General features: G+C 35.6%; 2 protein-coding genes across 2 annotated transcripts; one reads left to right on the top strand and one right to left on the bottom strand.

Annotated features, from left to right (window-relative positions):
- The first annotated feature begins 1766 nt into the window (after positions 1–1766).
- On the top strand, positions 1767–5531 carry LOC110706558 (TPR repeat-containing thioredoxin TTL1-like). The gene is made up of 6 exons (XM_021884486.1): positions 1767–2813; positions 2983–3178; positions 3282–3454; positions 3543–4081; positions 4165–4265; positions 5029–5531. The coding sequence occupies exons 1-6, from the start codon at positions 1987–1989 to the stop codon at positions 5179–5181; spliced, it is 1989 nt and encodes a 662-aa protein (XP_021740178.1). The 5' UTR covers positions 1767–1986; the 3' UTR covers positions 5182–5531.
- Positions 5532–11164: 5633 nt separating this feature from the next.
- On the bottom strand, positions 11165–12651 carry LOC110706557. The gene has a single exon (XM_021884485.1). The coding sequence runs from the start codon at positions 12221–12223 to the stop codon at positions 11213–11215; it is 1011 nt and encodes a 336-aa protein (XP_021740177.1). The 5' UTR covers positions 12224–12651; the 3' UTR covers positions 11165–11212.
- Positions 12652–19487: the final 6836 nt, after the last annotated feature.

The following is a 19487-nucleotide window of genomic DNA, read 5'->3' as shown; positions in this document are numbered from 1 at the left end:
ACCTATTTTATCGAAATAAGTGATGAAGATATTTATATTTTATAAGAACATAACATGCATGATTTAAGATTTCCAAATTAATTGGAAATAAGTAAATAACTTTGCCTAACTAATTCAACCCTGCTAACGTAACTTAAGAATATAAAACTGAAAATATTAAGTCAAATTAAACTGAAATTATACTATTAATGCTTATATGCAATTCTTAGAGTTGCATATAACATTACCTTTTTACGAAGTATATGCACTTTTCATACAAAAAAAAAATATGTTATACTTGTACAATTATCATACTCTTACAGAGTATAATACAAAGACCGTATAAAATTACGAGTAATACTTAGGAAAACGAGAATATTTTCACTTATAAGAACGTCAAATGTACAAGAAAATAATCAAGCACAACATCAGCCAACCTAATCAATCACACAAAAATGTGCACAACAAACATCAAAAAGCAGTATTATTCTTGACAAATTAAGTGAAACAATGAGGAAGTTGGTGGTAAAAAAAAATACACAAAATTCTGTCGTTTTAGTATAAACCCCATAATATATCTGCCGGCACCGACTAAAGAAACCCTTCGTCATCACCTTAGCCGAAGCCCTCATTTTTGGGTTACATCGAGTGGTCCAAATTACTCTAATTAACTAATAAACGACCCTACTTCACTACAACTCTTTTTTATTAATTATTTAATTAATTAGCTAATTAATTAATAATTTTTCCTTTAATTCAAAAATATTTTACATGAAAAAAAAAATTATAAAGATAAAGAAAAAAATAATGAAAAGGAGAATGAATTGAATCCATTTGGTGAATATGGGATTAAAAAAAGTTAGCTAAAAATCAAAGCTAAATTATTGAGCTTCCTTAATTATTGGATTAAAGTTTCTTGTTGGTAGGATTACTTATCGTATTACTGATAATAGTCTACTGCTTAATTAATTTTACACCTGTTACAATTTTATTATAGAATAATTCACCTGATTAACAAAGTTTGTCATATTAAAGTTAGTAATCAAACTACTTGAAAATGGGTTGAATTAATTAATTATGTTCTTTGAGATTAGGTAAGTTTTATGTTTCTTTCACTATTTGTAGTTATGTTTTGACTATGATTGACGGGGTCTAAAAAAATGAAAGTACAATTATTACTAACAAGGGATAAGTCATAGTAACTCATAACAAAATATGAAGGATTTTTTGACTAGTAATTTTCAAAGAGGTTTAGAGGTATGTTTGTTTCACCATATATTTTGTGCTTGATTAATATTAGGATGCTATAAATTCGAGACGACTTATACCTTACAAACGTGTAAAAAGTGTGATCTATATTTCATTGCTTCAACATGAATCACACGTAAGTTGTTTTTCACTAGGTTTTAACTGATTAATGTCATTACACACACAATTTATATATTACCTCCACCGTGAAATCATATTAATTAGGTTGTTGATGATGCCACATAAATTACGTGTTTGACTCTATGTAATTAAGCTATGAACAATAAGAGTACTGTATTATAAACCAATTAAGCACTCCATTAAACAAAGGAAAGAGTGGATAAGTGTACTAAAAAGTAAACAAAGGCATACTTGGGGTAGTTTAGTACAAATAGTAACAATTTCTTAATAATTGTTTTAGTTGTGCTAATCTTTCAACAAACCCAAATAAATAATAATATATATTATTGTTTCTTTTTATTAAAATTAGTGGACATTTTTTTTATAAGAATCTTCCTCTTTCTCCCCTGAAATTAGGTAATAAAGTGGGTTCCTTGATTGCCACTCCAAATTGAAGTGAAGAATTTCTTAAGGCTACACATATAAGCCCCCCTTTTCCACTATCCTATAGGATAATCTTCAAAAACAATGCCCTTCTACTTGAAGTCATCTCTTTAATCATATTTTTCTCTCCTACCTTCCTATTTCATTAAATTACTGTTTTATTCACATTTTTTCTTACATCAGTCCTTCAGAAAAATGGCTACTTACATGGTTGAGTCGTCGTCTGACAGTGGCTGTGGCTTCATAGGGGGCTTATTTCAACGTCGTAGTCTTTGCTCTAGGAGGTCCTCGGTCCGTTCTCTGCCTTCGAATACAAACAGTAAGAATGTAACTGAGAAAAAAGATCAGGGTAAGCCTGTTGAGGCTTCTGCTGCTGTTAAATGCAGACCTGAAAAAGTTGTGACAGAAAAATCAGTTACTCCAACTATAAAGTCTAATGTGGCAAGTCCGAGGTGTTCAATTTCACATAATCATAATCAGAGTAGGAGACTTTCTGATGCTGCAAGAATCTCCACAACATCATCTTCCTCCTCTTCTGCTAACAGAATTCAGGAACGACAGCCGTCAGGTGATCAAAGCGAGGCTGGAACTCCACGAGCTCCTTCAGGGAACATACTGCAGTTGGCTCAAATCAATAGCCTGAAACAGAAGTGTGTTACTCCTAACAGTAACACCATTGTCAATAAGACTTTGGAAATTAATAATGTTACCATGGGAAATATACTAAGGAGAAACAGTACTGATGAACTGCGGTTTCAGAGTTCACTCAGTAAATTGGATCCTGAGGAGTTAAAATCCTTGGGAAATGACAAGTACAAGCAGGGGAAATATGAAGAAGCTTTGGTGTTGTATGATCAGGCCATAGCAATTGATTCTAGTGTAGCAGCCTATCGAAGCAACAAAAGTGCTGTCTTGACAGCCCTTGGCAGACTCCTAGAGGCAGTTTTCGAGTGCAGGGAAGCTGTCAGAATCGATCCTTGTTATCAACGAGCTCATCATCGTCTTGCAGGAATTTACATAAGGTACTAATTATTTTATTGCATAGTTTAAATTCCCCTGCATATTTTATAGGTCCCTTCTATACAACAAAGTCACTTGTGTCTTATCATACACGCGTTTTACATAAGAATTACTCTTTACACTGGTTTGTTTCTCTGTATATGTTGATAATGACTTGTTTTGTTATGTAAGACTTGGGTATGCAGAGGAAGCGGTCCAACATTTTAGTCTTTCAGGAAGCATAGCGAGTATTGCTGATATAACTCAAGCCAAAGCTCTCGGAAAATGCCTCAGTAGGTGTAATGAAGCCAAGGAGCTCAAGGACTGGGGGACTTTGCTAAGGCAGACACATGATGCATTAGCTATCGGTGCTAATTCTTCGTTACAGGTGTCTAATTCAATCAAGCATATCATAATTGTTAGTTTTATACAGAAATTCTAGAGCTTAGGGGTTCTGACATTTGCCTTTCTTCCTGAATTTTGACAAGAAGATCTACGCGCTGCAAAGCCAAGCCTTGCTGAATCTCTTCAGGCACGACGAAGCCTATGCAGCTTTTAAGAGGGCACCTTATTTTGACATGGATCTTTACACTCGATTATTTGGTGAAACAAAAACTACTTTCTTGTACTTAATCAAAGCACAAATTTATATGTCAACAGGCAGGTCAGTGGAGTAACATTAGTTTTAGTTCTTAATGAAGTGCAAGGAGGTGAAATATGCTAAAGACTGTTAATTATTTTTTTTGGAGCAGGTTTGAAGACGCGATTACAGCAGCTCAAACAGCAGCACAACTCAACCCAAACGACAAGGAAGCAAGGAAAATGGTAATAAGAACACGGTCTGTGGCAGTAGCAAGGTCTAAGGGAAATAAGCTCTTCAAGGAGTTAAAGTTACAAGAGGCTTGCAGCATATACAGTGAAGGACTAGAGTATGATCCTTACAACTCTGTGCTTCTATGTAATAGAGCAGCTTGTCGGTCTAAGCTAGGCCAATTCGAGAAAGCAATGGAGGACTGTACTCTGGCACTGAACCTGCAGCCTTCTTACAGCAAGGCTAGGCTAAGACGCGCACATTGTAATGCAAAGATGGAAAGATGGGAAGCTTCGATACAAGATTATGAAATTTTGATCAGGGAAAAGCCAGGGGATGAGGAAGTAGGCCGAGCATTGTTTGAGGCTAAGGTTCAACTCAAAAAACAACGCGGTGAAGATGTCAAAGACATGAAGTTTGGGTCTGATGTGGTTTTAGTATCTAGCATTGAGTGTTTTAGACACTTGATCACTTCTCCAGGTAACTATACAACATCACCATAATCGCGTCACTATTTACTTAGCTAGATTACTGACTTGTGCACTCTGTATCGAAAATTATAGGTATGTCAGTGGTGCTGTTCTGCAGCAAATCTAACCAGGAAAAGGCAGTGACACTCTTGGAACAAGTTTGTCTGAAATTTCCATCCATCAATTTCCTCAAGGTTTGTTTGTTTTAGCTAGCATTATTCAACATACATGTACATATTTTTCAAAGCATAGGCTAAAATATGGTCAATATGAATATATTTGTTTACATTCAAAGTACAAAAAACATGCTTGAAAATGATGTGATGTGATAATTAATTATGTAAACAGGAAGGTATGTACTGTGTTTATTTAACTTGGACAACTCTTTTGTCAAGGAGTTTTGAGTCAACGCCTTGTCATTTAACATATTCAAGGCTTGCATTTAAAGCAACCAAATATTGCAAATTGTCTTAAATACTACAGAAGGAACAAAATAATATTCCTTATTTGGTAGGAGATGAATTCTATATTTAGTTTGTTGCAAGTACATTGTAATTAGATGTACCAAACGGATTGATTGGTCCGATCGATTTGGTTTACTCTGATTCGGTTTGGATCATATATAGGTGATAAGTCAATTAGTTCAGGATTTGTCAAATTGGGTCCATTGGACTTACATTATTAACATGAATCAAACTATGTTAGTCCTACATAAGTTAAATTTAGATCACCTTTGATCTAAGTAATCCGATACGAGTCAGTTTTGTCCCGTTTTATTGTATGAATTTTAAATTACATTGTTTATAAAAAAACCAATCAACATAGTCCTACTCTCTTACATATGCCAAGGTCACGTCACTTTTGTACAAGTAATCGAATATGGGTCAATTTTATCACACTTTAACGTGTAACTTTTAATTTGCGAGCTCTGACAATTATGTACATGTACACAATCAGGTGGAAGTGGAAGATCACCCATACTTGGTAAAGTCAGAGGAAGTAACAAACATTCCTGCCTTCAAAATCTACAAGAATGGAACAAGAGTCAGAGACATACCAGGAAACAACCTTGAACTACTACAGAATTCAATTAAATTGTACAGCAGCTGAAGATAGAACAGACAAATTACAAGACAAGTAAACAAACAGCAACATAAAATAATCAAAAATGGGGCGGCTCATTATTAGCCCCTACCTGAGCAGTATTTCTGCCGTTTCAATCAATTCAAAGAAGATACTCAATCATATTTTTACCGACATTTTTTAAGAATTATAAAAGATGGAAGCAAGCACAGCATTGCAGAAAATGAAGAACCCTACATGTTTGATTTTGATTTTGGCGAAATCTTGTATGAGTATGAGGCGTGCTTACAATAATTTATTGTAAGGACGAAGTGATTATATATAATATATTTAAAGAGTGATCCCTTTCTTATTAGGGAGTACGTATTTTTATTTTATTGCAGCATTCCTTGCCCAAGACTTAGTTTTTAGATGTAAGATATATTACTATCGTTTCTAAAGGTTAGATTTATCTATTATAGTAACAAAGTCCAATGAGGATAGGAGAGACTGAGAAAATTTAGAAAGTGGGACATATGTTGAAAAACACAAGTGAAAGTATTGGAGATATTCTAGTGTATCTAGGATATTATATTATTGTGATATTATTGTGCATATCTTAGGAAATATATCTTGTGAAAAGATATGATAGAATATTGAGGATATTATTATCCTAAGTGTTATATATTCATGTATTGTGACCATTGTTATGAGAAGGAATACAGAGAGAGTATTTTGATGAATTGTGCTTACTTTGTGCTAGATTTGACATGGTATCAATACCCTAGTTAAGGTCTAAAATTTTTTGCGTACGTTCGATTTCCATAATTGATGTACGATAGTCTGTGAGCAGGTTTTTCTTGTTCAATTTTTTTTTTCTTGTTTTTGTTCGTTTAGTGTTCTGTTTTCTTACCTTTGCTACGTCGTGACTAATGTAAGAAATAATGTCGTATTACTTGTAAGTGAGGAATGTGTAAGAAAAAGTTTACCGAACTTAAATGTTAAAAATGTAAAAACAATAAAAAGAGAATGGTATAAAATAGAAAGTATAATCAACAAAATAAAATGGATAGACGTAAAAACCAAAGGAACAAAGTAAGCACGAAGAATTGACCAAAAATCCAAGTGTTATTATGGCAAGGAAAGAAGACAAAATTAATTAATTAATCAATTAATTAATGAAGTTTAAAGGGCAATTAGTGATTGTAGGGAATTGTTGATTTGGTGGTCGGGGTTGCTTCTACTTTTCTTTTGTCCTACTTTTAACTGAAAATATAGCATATGAATTATTGATTTGGTAATAAGGATTTTGATAGATTTGTTTAGAGTAACAATAATGTTTAAATTTAACTATTAATTATCTTAAAGCACTTGTGTAGTGGGTTAGTTTTTCTTGTTAAAACATGGCTTTTTATAATTTTTTGTTTAGTGATAGCTTTTTAAAACAATTCTAATAAGGGTGTATCTGGACAAAATGCCAAATTATGAATGATTAATCAGAACTTTTGTTTAGCTATATAGTCATTGATGACCTATATTTTTTCTGTTTCATGAAGGGGAATCAGTTCCCTTATAATATACTTCCTCTCTAACCTTCAACTTTTGTATTTCTATTAATTTTGATTTTTTTTATGTGTCTTGTTTTATTGGCGTCATTAATGATAATTTTCAATGTACAACTAGTATAAGTGACAGATATTATAGTTTGTAGCATATTTAGGATATATTTTGTATGAGAGTGAAGGATAGCTCAACTAGTTAGAGTTTTCAACCCGATCTTAGGATCAATTCTCACCCTTGCCCTTGTGGCTCTTTAAATTCCAAAAAAAAAAAATTGTATGTATTTTGTATCCTTATCATTACATATATATTGATTAACATGGTACACACTCCAATTTGAGGAGTTTTCCTAAAATCTAAAAATAAGGTATTGGGGTTAAATTTTAATTCATACGGATTATGTTCAATTTCAAGTTGATTTGGATTTTCTATTGTCAAATAACTAATTCATATTAGTCTACTTGCTTCAAATTGAATTGAGTTAATATAAATTGGATCAAATAGGTTGTTTACACATGTTTATTTAAAACTTTATGAATGCATATTCTTTTAATATCATTATTTAACACAAGTATATGTAATACTACATGTTTTTTTGGTGTGAAGTTGTATAATGTAAAGAGCAAATAATGTAAGGTAAATTTAATCATTAATCTGAGTACCATCTTTCAATAAGATAGTTGATATCTACTAAAAATAAGTATTATTGTACTAGGTGGTTAGATGAAAAAATGGCATGTTGTGACTGAATCTTTAAAATATAGTTTGATGCAAAGTTAATAATTGTACAAGGGAAAACACTCCAATAACACTCCAATAACAAAAAATAACATCAAATTGAACATAATTGAATGATAAAGCCGAACTGCATTCAGGCCCAATAAATATATAAGGCAAAACACTCCGATAACACTCGTCCTAGCTGCTAAGTAGTCTGGCCCAACTTCACAATGGGCTTAGCTGATGAATATAAATTTTACAAACATTTTTAAAGACCATGGCCAAATGCATAATGTTCTCATTGACTGAATTGAGTTAAAATGAACTGAACTGAACTTAATAGAGCTGAACTGAACTGAACTGAACTGAATTGAATTGAATTAAATTAAACTGAAAATAATTTGATGAGAGCAGGGCGTTATTCTAGTTATTTAAAATCTATTCACTTTTATTTATTTATTTATTTATTGAGGTTGTTTACTATTCAATTTTTAGCACTTGTATGATAATTAACGATCTATTTCTTATAGATGGGGTTAAAGCCTAAAAGGTACCCAAAATCAAGTAAAAGTGACTCAATAATTTATGCTGTTAAGCCTTAATCATCATATTTATAGAAGGTTCGAAGGCAAATATGAAAAAGCCTATTTTATCTCCTTGATAAACAAAGGATAAACGAATTTTGTTTATCAAATAACAAAACTGTAAATAAATCAACAATTTGGCCTAGTCATCATTGCATATTTATAAACAAATCAACTATTGTGGGGTCCATTTTCTAGTCATCATGGTATATTGGTATGATTATTTTGAGTCACCATTTTTAGTGAAAAGTTGTTGATTTATTTACAATATTATCATTTAATATAAACATTTTTTATAAACATATTCTATTTTGAGATTAGCGATTGAACTTATTCCGTATTTTATAGCTCTTTTATTTTGTCTATAATATTAATCTTTAAAAAAAAAAGGTTGAAAAAAAATATCTACAATTTATTTATTTCATTTTTTGGTGCGAAGGAGGGGCAAAAAAACCCCGGCCGGTAGAAAAAAAAAAATCTACAATTTATAATACTCCGTATTAATCTTTCAAACAAACTAGGTATCTATAAACAAACTAGATTAAAAGCTAATACAATGATATAATTGTTGCCGTGGACTAACCAGTCCACTTTTTAATTTGTACGTTCTCAAAGAGTAGTTCAAGGAGTGGGCGCATGTAGCTCATGGCTAGCTGCAAGCAGGCTATGGGGAAATTTGATTTATGTAATGCATGTACTAATTGTTGATTTGATAACCTCCACCATATTATATGGATGATTATTTATGGTTAAACTCAACATTCTCTAGTTGTTATTCTGAGGTTACATCCAAATCATTGAGAGAGAGTGAGGGATAGATCAAGTGGTTAGAGCTTCCCTCTCGATTCTAGGAGGTCCCGAGATCGATTCTCACCCCGCCCTTGTGGCTCTCTAAACACCAAAAAAAACATTCAAATCATTGAAAGGTTACAACGTGTGACCTCTTAATTTGAAATTTACGTATCTAAAAACTTAGCCCTTCAATTATTATATAACTGTATATGTAACTGTAACTGTTAGCTGTTACATATAAAAATCAATATTTTTTCTTTAAAACTATACATTAAATTTTCAACAACTACCTCTAACTTCAAAAGCTAATATTTTTTAACTTTTTATAATAGCTATTTTAACCACTAAAAGTTACCCCAACCACTACATTACCAACACTTCTATTTTTTTGTTAAGTATTGTCGAATACACCCTAACGTGTTATTGATAGAATTACACACTAGTACATGATCTGTTAAATCTCATTCAACTCTCGATTCACTTTTAGCTTCATATGACTCGTAAAACTTGTTTAAGTGGCGCCATTCTAGTTACTCGTAATAGATTAGAAGTAATAATATTGAAAGTACCACAATTTGACCCTACTTAGTGGAAAAAGCCTATCTTCGATGTGGGATATATCATATCCTACAACTTTGATGTGAACAACGTAACAAACCAAGTGTATACAGTGCAACACAAATTAAAACAATCAATCGTTGGCAGTGCAAAAAGATTAAATCAAAAACATGAACAAAGCCTTAAAAGCAGGAGATATATAGTAAGATAGGATGTTGCCTTAATCATTATCAATAATTAAGCCACCAAATTACCCTACTTTGACCCCCTTATTATTCTATATTAATGCTTCATTGAGCTGGAAATTTTTTAAAAATATATATATTAAAAAAAAAAAAAAAAAAAAAAAGTTTCAATTGATGAAAAGTGTGAACATGAAGCAACAATCGCACTTACTTTGCATATGACAAAAGTAGAAGTTAGGGCCTCATCTATTAGCCTGTCTTTTATTTTTCTTTCTTTAAAAAGTTAACATTTGATCATATGAAACCTTTGATGTATTTACTACTCAGTACTTGTAAAACAATGAGAGCTTGCCAGACTTTGCCATCATAAGTGGCATGAAGATGAATAAATGATTTTATACCATTTTGCAAAAAACATGTGAATCAAAATGTGAAATGGATGGTCTATGTTTGTTCATATACCACTTTATTTTGCTATCGTAAACATGAAGTTTTGGTTTTAGAAACCGGTATGTTATCATCACAACGGAAAGTTTGTACAAAATCGGCTTTAGTGGGAGCAATCGGCCTGATTCATTGTTTTGAATGATTGATAATAAATTGTTACGAAAGTAATACTAAATGCTACTGAGTTTTCAAGGGGTAGTTATATCTACTCGTATAATTTTAAGTATTTTGAGTGAGAATCTTCAAATGTTAACTAACAAAATAAAATACGTTACAGAAAAATTATTTTGATCTTATAATTTACTATAACTAATAGGGAAAATTTGCAAATTGCAGCCATTTAAAGTTCGTATTTTGCAAATTGCAGCCATTTAAAATATTTTTTGCAAATTGCAGCCCAAAAGTTCGTATAAATTGTAAATTACAGCCCGATTCAATTTTTTCTTCGGTTTACAAGTTGAAAAATCTTCGCTTAAGGTTTTAGGGTTCATTTTTTCTCTTAGGGACCCGAATTGAGCTTAGAATTAGCAAAAAAATAACGTAAGTATCTCGTATTGCATAACAAAAATGTATCGATTTGTGGGAAACTGTAAATATGAGACACTTACGTTATTTTTTTGCTAATTCCGAGCTCAATTGGGGCCCCTAAGAACTAAAATGACCCCTAAAACCTTAACCGAAGATTTTTCAACATGTAAACCGATAAAAAAATTAAATCGGACTGCAATTTACAATTTGTACGAACTTTTGGGCTGCAATTTGCAAAAAAAAAATTTAAATGGCTGCAATTTGCAAAATAAGAACTTTAAATGGCTGCAATTTGCAAATTTTTCTTATAAGGGACACAAGATAGGAAATATAAGCAAAAATGCATAATTATAGTGGATATACCATCATATATTGCTCTATTCCAATTGGTACTTTGAGATATTGTCCAACTTACAAAGAAATCAGCAACTGTACAAGATCTTATAATACAATACAAATCCCACAAAAAAAAAAGGAAAAGAAAAAAAAAAAGGAAGAAGAAGAAGAAACTCACTATGAAACCACAAAAAAAAAAAAAAAAAAAAAAAAAAAAATCCAAAACTTTGGTAATTGAGATTTTGCAACCCTCAAGTAAAAATTAAATAAAATCTCACAAATTTTCTTATTTTTATTAGTAGTAAAAATTATTTTACTCAAAAAAAAAAAAAAAAAAAAAAAAAAAAAAAAAAAACAGAGGACTGAAGATCACCTTCTCCAACTTCTACTCCTGGAAAAAGGATCTTTGAATCCACCAACAACCCAAGTTTCCTGAGAAATTTCAGTTGACAAATTATAAAATTCTGCATCATATTTCATCAAAATTGCCAAACTTTCTCTTTTCTTTTTCTTATTCAAATTTTCCTCTTCCTCTGTTTTTTCTTCCTCTTCTTTAGCTTCAATTTCTTTCTCCTCTAGCCAACTCTTAGCAGGAGCAGACCTACACCTCATAAGTAACAAAGCATTTGGCGGTGGCACGGCCGGAACACATTCATCATCACTCTCTATATTCTTCTCTTGTAGCACTGATTTCTTACTATTTTTAGTAACATCTTTACCCTCATTTTCCTCTTGTAATACCATAAACCATTTAGAAAACACTGCCTTATTACTATTATTAGTAACAATGTTGTTTTCCTTATCATCTTCACCAATATCGAATTCTTCGTCTTTGAATGCTTGATCTTCTTCCTCATCATCTGAACTAATAACATCAGATTGAGGAAATGCTCCAAAACACCGGAAATCAAACCTTATATTCCTTAAACAAGTAAGAAAACTCATAACATCTTTCTTAAACCCAAACCCTTCAACCCATTTTGATTTCTTCTTGGTTTTCCCACGATTATGAATCCTCTCAATTTCCTCCATTACAGATTGCCAATTTTTACAACCACTTGAAGAACTAGGCCTTACTTTAATCTGCCCTGCACAGGTGACTTTCGGGGAAGTCGGCTCGGCTATCTCCGGCCTCAATTGGTTGTTTTTAGCCCATACAAGAGGGCTGTTTGGCCCTCCGGAGGCGGCACTTGAGGTTCGAGTGTTGATCCTCTTGAGGTGGTGGTTGTGGTGGTGTCGTTTCGAGGGTTCGGAACCTCTAGCAGGGCTGCAAATGGGTTTAGGCATGAGTGTAAGATGGGTTCTTGAAGGAAAACATACTAAGAAATCTGCTGATTGTGTTGCTCCTCCTAATAGTTTGTTTTCTCTTCCTTTGATCATTTTGGCAAAACTAGATTTTTTTTTTTTTTTTTCTCTCAAAATTCTTGTTGAAGTTGATGTTTTATAAGTAGAGTGAGTATAATTTTGTTGCTTTTTCCTATAATATTAATTCTATTTAGTATGTCATGCTATGTTGAACTTGAGTATGTGTGTTTTGAAGGTGCCAAGGTGGTGTTTTTAAAAGGAGGGGTGGAGGGAACGGTTTGACAGCTACGAAAGAGTGATTTATTGACTTTGGATATGTACCTTAAATAACCTAACTTTTTAACTTTAGAATAGCGTTTTTTTCACCGTATACCCCTAAACTTTTTTAAATTCGTTATACTATATTCCTGAGTTTTCACAAAAATACATCAGATTGTATATCATTGATGACTACTGATTGTTAACTTTGTTCGTCAATTAATATGACCGAAACCACCCTAAATACATTCCCCCACTCCCGAAACCGCTCACATTCTTTTTCTCCGCCCCAAAACCACCATGAGTTTCTATTTCTCATTCTCAAAATCAATCATATGGATATAATTATGGATATTTGGAATGTTTTCGAGGGTTGGAAGAGGAGAAGAGTGGTTTCGAGAATGGGGAGAGAGATCTAAGATGTTTTCGGTGAATAATTAACCAAATTTACTCATCTTGTTGTCATTAAGGTTATATGGTGAGTTTTCATAACGACTTAGGGGTATATGGTAAATTTGAAAATTTTCAGGGGTATATGGTGAATAAACAAAAAAAACTCAAGGGTATATATATGGTGATCGAAAAACCGTTTAAAAGAAGTTTAATCATGTATCCGTGTATCCGTTTTCTATACATACACACATGTGTATCCGTTTTCTATTTAGTTTCGATTTAGTTTTCACTTTTATGCACCATGATAGAATTATTCAATTAGATTTAGGTAAAACCGTCACAGTTCGAGTGTTTGATCTGACACTGGATCGTGCGGTGCAATATTGTCTTTTGGCGACAGGGACGCAAACCTAGAGCGAAAAGGGTTCGTGAGCACACATCAACACGAGTCAAAGATATCTCAAGGAAGCACATGTCAACAACGAGTGCGGAGTCGGAGCTTGTGACGACCGATATTTCGAAGCGGGCACAAGCGAAACCGACGACAATAAAAGCGCTTTTTGAGGTTCTCTTGATTTGGAGGAGATGTTTTAAAACAAGGCAAAAGTAATATTTATAAAGGTTTAAATTAATACACAAAACTTAAAGCAATATGCAACGAGTAAATAGCGAGCATTAGTATTTTTTATTTATAACTATTTAGTGTTTAGTCCATACATGCTAACTTAAGTGATTGATAGGATATTTGCATCTCGAAAGATAACTAAACTTGTCGAATGAGCTAAGATGGCATGTGATTTTAATATATGTGGGGTTTTAACAAGAAAAACAACTTTTGCACTGTCTAGAAAGGATGGAATTGGGGATATATAGATTATACAAATAGTCTTTCTTGGCCTTTACTTAAGTTTTGAATAAATTAAATAAGTAGAGGTATAATAAATAATTAATATAGTAATTCCTACAAAAATGCTTTATAAAAAAAATGTAAAGGATGTTAAAGAGGAACGGAAGCTTAGTGCCCACGAGCATTGTTCATCTTCCAATCATACTTTATTTATCTCTCTTTTTTATTTAATCACTCCCTCTTTGTGGTGTCAATCCCCAAAGCTTTGTCAACAACCACATAAAGTCAACTTTCAATATTTTTAATGAAATATTCAAATATACATTAGGAAAATTAGAAAATAACACCACAAATTTTGCAATAATGGATTATAACACCACAAATTCTCAAATTTTTTTATAGCACAAAAAAAAAAAATCCAATTATTAGATTTCACCAATCCGTTACTGGGGCTTACTTTAGACGAGTGTCACTCAGTTATTTGTTATAAAAAAAATAATAAAAAATAAAACTTAAACCCTGTCCCAGCCCCACCACCACCACTACCACTGTCGGCAGCCCCCGCCGGCACTTTCTGCCACACCTTCACCGTCGAAACCGGCAAGCCCCACCATCACCCCTAAAACCAGCGAGCCACCACCATCGCCCCATCACTTAGCAATAGCCCCATCACCCCAACAACTGCCAAAGAAAACCACCCACTGTTGGAGAAAACCATGCCCAATTCCACCCGTAGCCTTGCCCAGATCCATATCTCACCCCTTGATGGCGTCGTGAAACCACGAACCTTAAACCATCGAAAAGGATTGTTGGTGGCCAGTGTGGTTTCGACAAATATGGGGAAGGAGGTGGTGGTGGCGACCTTTCCTTTTCATCGATGTAGGGAAGTGGTTTTGACGGTGAATCAGGGGTTGTGGTGGTTGGGGGTGATGGCGGGTTGTTGCGCTGATGAGGGAAGTGGTTTCGGCAGCAATGGGAGTCTCCGACAGAGGAGTCACGACCATCGATGGTGGGCTGGTGGCTAGGGATGTCAGTGGGGCGGGTCAAGTAGGAGACCCGCGCCATCCCCGCCCCAATGGGGCGGGGATGGGTTCGGTTTGGCGGGTGGTGGGGCGGGGATGGGGATAAAAACCATACCCGCCATGGGTGATGGGGCGGGGGTGGATTTTAAGTTGTACTCGCCCCATCCCCGCCCCACTTCGTACCTGCCTCATACCCACATTTATATATCTTTTAAAGCAAAATTACATAATTTTATTGTATTTATAAAATAATTACATGAAATACAATATTAATTATAATACTTTGTACGACACTTATATTATAACACAAAAATGTGTATAGAATGTTTTATTTTATAATTTGTATTAATTATGTAAGATTGTGTATTTGAGATACGGATATTAGGTGGATCTTGAGTGGGGATTAGATGGGTCTTTGGTGGGGATTAGGTGGGGATGGATATTCAAGTGGGGGGTGGGGCGGGGATGGTTTTGGAGTTGTACCCGGTGGGGCGGGGATGGGGATGAAAATTGGACCCGCCGCGGGGATGGGGATGGGGATGAAAATATTAGGTGGGGATGGGGTTGGGAAGACCAACATCCGCCCCGCCCCATTGACATCCCTACTGGTGGCTGGGTTAGGGTTTAGGGGTTTTTCTTTTCTTTTGTTTTTTATTTAAAATTTATATTTTTCCTTAAACCAATGTCTTATTGTCACATGTTCATCGTGGACCCCTTTAAAGGATTTCATTAAAAAAAACTGTTAGATGGTGGTGAAATTCTTTTTTTTTTTTTTTTGTGGTTTTATAATAAAAGTTTAAATTTTGTGCGGTTATAATCCAATTTTTGTGAAATTTATGGTATTATTTTCTTATTTTTCCTAAATATTTTAAGAAAATCAATGGAGTTATTACCTTCATTCGATCCTTAAAGATATCCTCAATATAATTTGAATCTTGATATTTTCTGATTCGTGTCGATATAATAAAGTAAATTATAGTATTAGATTCTAGTTTTAGTATGGATTGAGGATCGGAGTGACAGTAATTGCCTTTGGTTAGTTCAATACTTGCACTGTCGATGTAAATCAGGGAAAACCACTTTGTTGATGTTGTGCGACAGCGGAAGCAAAGGTCGTAAACAAACAAGAAAACAATAAAGAAATTCAATGCAAACAATAAGAACAACACCAAGAATTTACGTGGTTCACTATCGATGTGATAGCTACGTCCACGGGCACCGAGATCGAATGATTTCACTATAAACTGGCAAAGATTACAAAGATTACAATGAAGAACTTAATCACTCAAAGTATTCTCTCTCTTGTGTTTCTCTCTCCGTTACCCTAATAATGATAATAGGAAGTTTATATAGTAGTGATTCCTAATTAAGATATACTTAGGTTACAATATCACAATATGATAAATATTAAATTCGTAATCGCTGAAAAAACCCAGATCGCCCGGTCGGGCGAAGGCCCGCCCGATCGGGCGCGAGAACACGTCTTTTCCAACAACCGAAGTACTCCAAAAAACCCCTTCCGCCCGGTCAGACCGGGCAATGTCCGCCCGGTCGGGCGAAGGCTCGCCCGGTCGGGCGAAAGCTCGCCCGATCGGGCGCGCGAGAGCAGCTTCTTCAACGAATTTGCCAGGCACCTCTTCTTCTTCCGCCCGGTCAGACCGGGCAATGTCCGCCCGATCGGGCGGACAAAGCTACGAAGTACGAGTCACCTAATATACTTATCAACAATCTCCACCTTGACGAGAACTCGTAGTCAGCAAACGACCCCATCAAGACATAGTGAAAAAACATCTCAAGCCAAACCCGATGCAGGACTCATGCATAAGCCATACATCCCGATAAGTCTTCAACCAAGACCCATCACATACTCGTCTCCAAGTATAACAACTCATAATGCTCCACCTGCATCACAAGCCCCGGGCAAGCTCCACCTTAATGCCAACACACCTACACCAGGAGCTCCCCAACTTCGCCCCTCAGGGCCTACTACATCACGTAGTAATCAATATTTAGCAAGTCTAAGCAATGTTTAAACTTGCTAAACGGAACAGGCTTAGTGAAGAAATCAGCCGGGTTGTCAGCAGTCCCAATCTTCTTCACCTTAATCCTCTTGTCAGTACGTAAGAAATGATACCTGACATCAATGTGCTTCGTCCGATCATGGTGTACTTGATCTTTAGCTAAGCAAATCGCACTTAGACTATCACAATACACTGTAGCAAAATCCTGTGCAATACCCAGTTCACCTACTAGGCCTTTGAGCCAAATAGACTCCTTAGCTGCAGAAGTTAGAGCCATATACTCAGCTTCAGTAGTTGACAACGTAACTGATGACTGCAATGTAGACTTCCAACTAACCACAGAACCACCCAAAGTGAACACATAACCAGTCACAGACCTCCTGGTATCCACATCAGCTGCATAATCAGAATCACTGTACCCAGTGACCAAGCATTCCTTACCATTCCCGTACACAAGACCAATATCAGCTGTCCCTCTCAGGTAGCGAAAAATCCTTTTCACCCCTTGCCAGTGTTCCCTCCCAGGTCGAGCCATAAACCTGCTTACAACACTAACAGCATGCGCAATATCCGGCCTAGTACAGACCATAGCATACATCAAACAACCAACCGCGTTTGCATATGGAACTCTAGACATATAAGACAACTCCTCCTCTGATTGAGGTGACATAGACAAAGACAACTTACAACTAACAGTAGTTGGCGTACTTATAGGCTTCGATTTTTCCATCCCAAAACGAGACAGAATCTTTTCAATGTAGCTTTTCTGAGTCAAGAAAAGCTTACCTCTAGCCCGATCCCTGTAGATCTCCATACCCAAAATCTTCCTAGCTGCACCCAAGTCTTTCATGTCAAACTCCGAGTTAAGCATCTCCTTTAATCTAGCAATATCAGATTTATTCTTTGTGGCAACCAACATGTCATCAACATATAACAAAAGATAAATCATGGAACCATTATCCAGCTTACTATGATACACACAGCAATCATATGAATTCCTGTCAAAACCTTGTGAAACCATAAAAGAATCAAACCTTTTGTACCACTGTCGGGGGGATTGCTTAAGTCCATACAATGACTTTAGCAATCTGCAGGCATAGTGTTCCTTTCCAGGAGCTTCGAATCCTTCGGGCTGCTTCATCAGAATCTCCTCCTCCAAATCGCCATGAAGGAAGGCCGTTTTAACATCCAACTGCTCCAGCTCAAGATCAAAATGTGCTACAATTGACAATAACACACGGATAGAAGTATGTCGAACCACAGGTGAGAATATCTCAACAAAGTCAACCCCTTCTACCTGACTGAACCCCTTAGCAACTAGCCTAGCCTTAAAACGTATTTGCTCAGTTTCCGACAACCCTTCTTTCTTCTTGTAAATCCATTTACAACCCACAAGCTTCCTCCCTTCCGGTACCTTTACCAGTTCCCACACTCTGTTCTTGTAAAGAGACTGCATCTCTTCACCCATTGCGGCAAGCCATTGCGCAGACTCACTACAACTAATTGCTTGTTTATATGTGGCAGGTTCAAATGACTCTACATCATCAGCTACACTCAATGCATAACCTGTCATCGCATCAACACAGCAATTTCTTCCCTCCATCTCTTCAATCAATCTAACAGGCTTCTTGATAACTCGTTTAGGCATCTCAAGAATGGTGTCAGGTTGACTAGATGACCCCTGATTAGATTGCTCCACCTCATCCCCAGAGTTAGAATGAGTAGGAGTAATCTCAGGTTCAGGAGTACCCGGCACTGGAACATCAGCATCATCATCAATATATTGTACCCGAGGTAAATCAGCAATGGTAGACTGATGTACCTCAAGTACCCCATCTGTCTGTAATAAATTGTCTCCTTCCCTTCTCAAATCTGAAATCTCTGCATTTTTAATTGAATACATGGTGTTTTCATCGAAAGTAACATCCCTACTAAGAATGACCCGACCCTCCGAAGGTGAAAAAATTCTAAACCCCTTCACACCATCCCCGTACCCAACAAAACACCCCTTCTTGGCTCGTGGATCCAGCTTACCCTCAATAACATGATAATAAGCAACACAACCAAAAATCTTCAAATTCGAAAAATTAGGCAACTTACCACTCCAGATCTCAAACGGAATCTTGGAATCAATTCCAGAATGAGGACCCCTATTAATGACATAACAAGCTGTTAACACAGCTTCACTCCAGTACCTCCTCCCAAGCCCTGCATTAGAGAGCATGCATCGAACTCTCTCTAGCAGTGTCTGATTAACCCGTTCTGCTACACCGTTCTGCTGTGGTGTCTTCCTGACAGTATGATGCCGACCTATACCCTCATCTGCACAGAACTGATTAAACTCGTCTTTGCAAAACTCTAGCCCATTGTCCGTTCGTAGCTTCTTGATCTTCCTTCCTTGTCGATTTTCCACCAAAGCTTTCCATTGCTTGAAAACTTTGAAGGCCTCATCCTTTGACTTAAGCAACCTAAGCCATGTGTATCGGGACTTGTCATCAACAAATGACACAAAATAGTGGTAACCTCCCATACCTTCAACTCTAGATGGACCCCAGCAATCTGAATGGATGTAATCGAGCACTGCATCAGTAATGTGAGCACCCTTGCTGAACTTTGACCTGTGTTTCTTACCAAACACACAATGCTCACAAAATTCAAGGTTGGCAACCTTGACCCCGGATAGAAGACCCCTCTTGGACAATAGCTGCATCCCCTTCTCCCCCATATGACCAAGCCTCATGTGCCAAATCTTAGTCATCTCCTGGTGAGATACAGATGCGCAAACCGCAGAACTAGGC

This window comes from Chenopodium quinoa, unplaced genomic scaffold (assembly GCF_001683475.1).
Source record: "Chenopodium quinoa cultivar QQ74 unplaced genomic scaffold, ASM168347v1, whole genome shotgun sequence".
Classification (NCBI taxonomy): Eukaryota; Viridiplantae; Streptophyta; class Magnoliopsida; order Caryophyllales; family Amaranthaceae; genus Chenopodium; species Chenopodium quinoa.
Note: the sequence above shows the minus strand (reverse complement) of the source record. Positions and strands in the feature narration are given on the sequence as shown.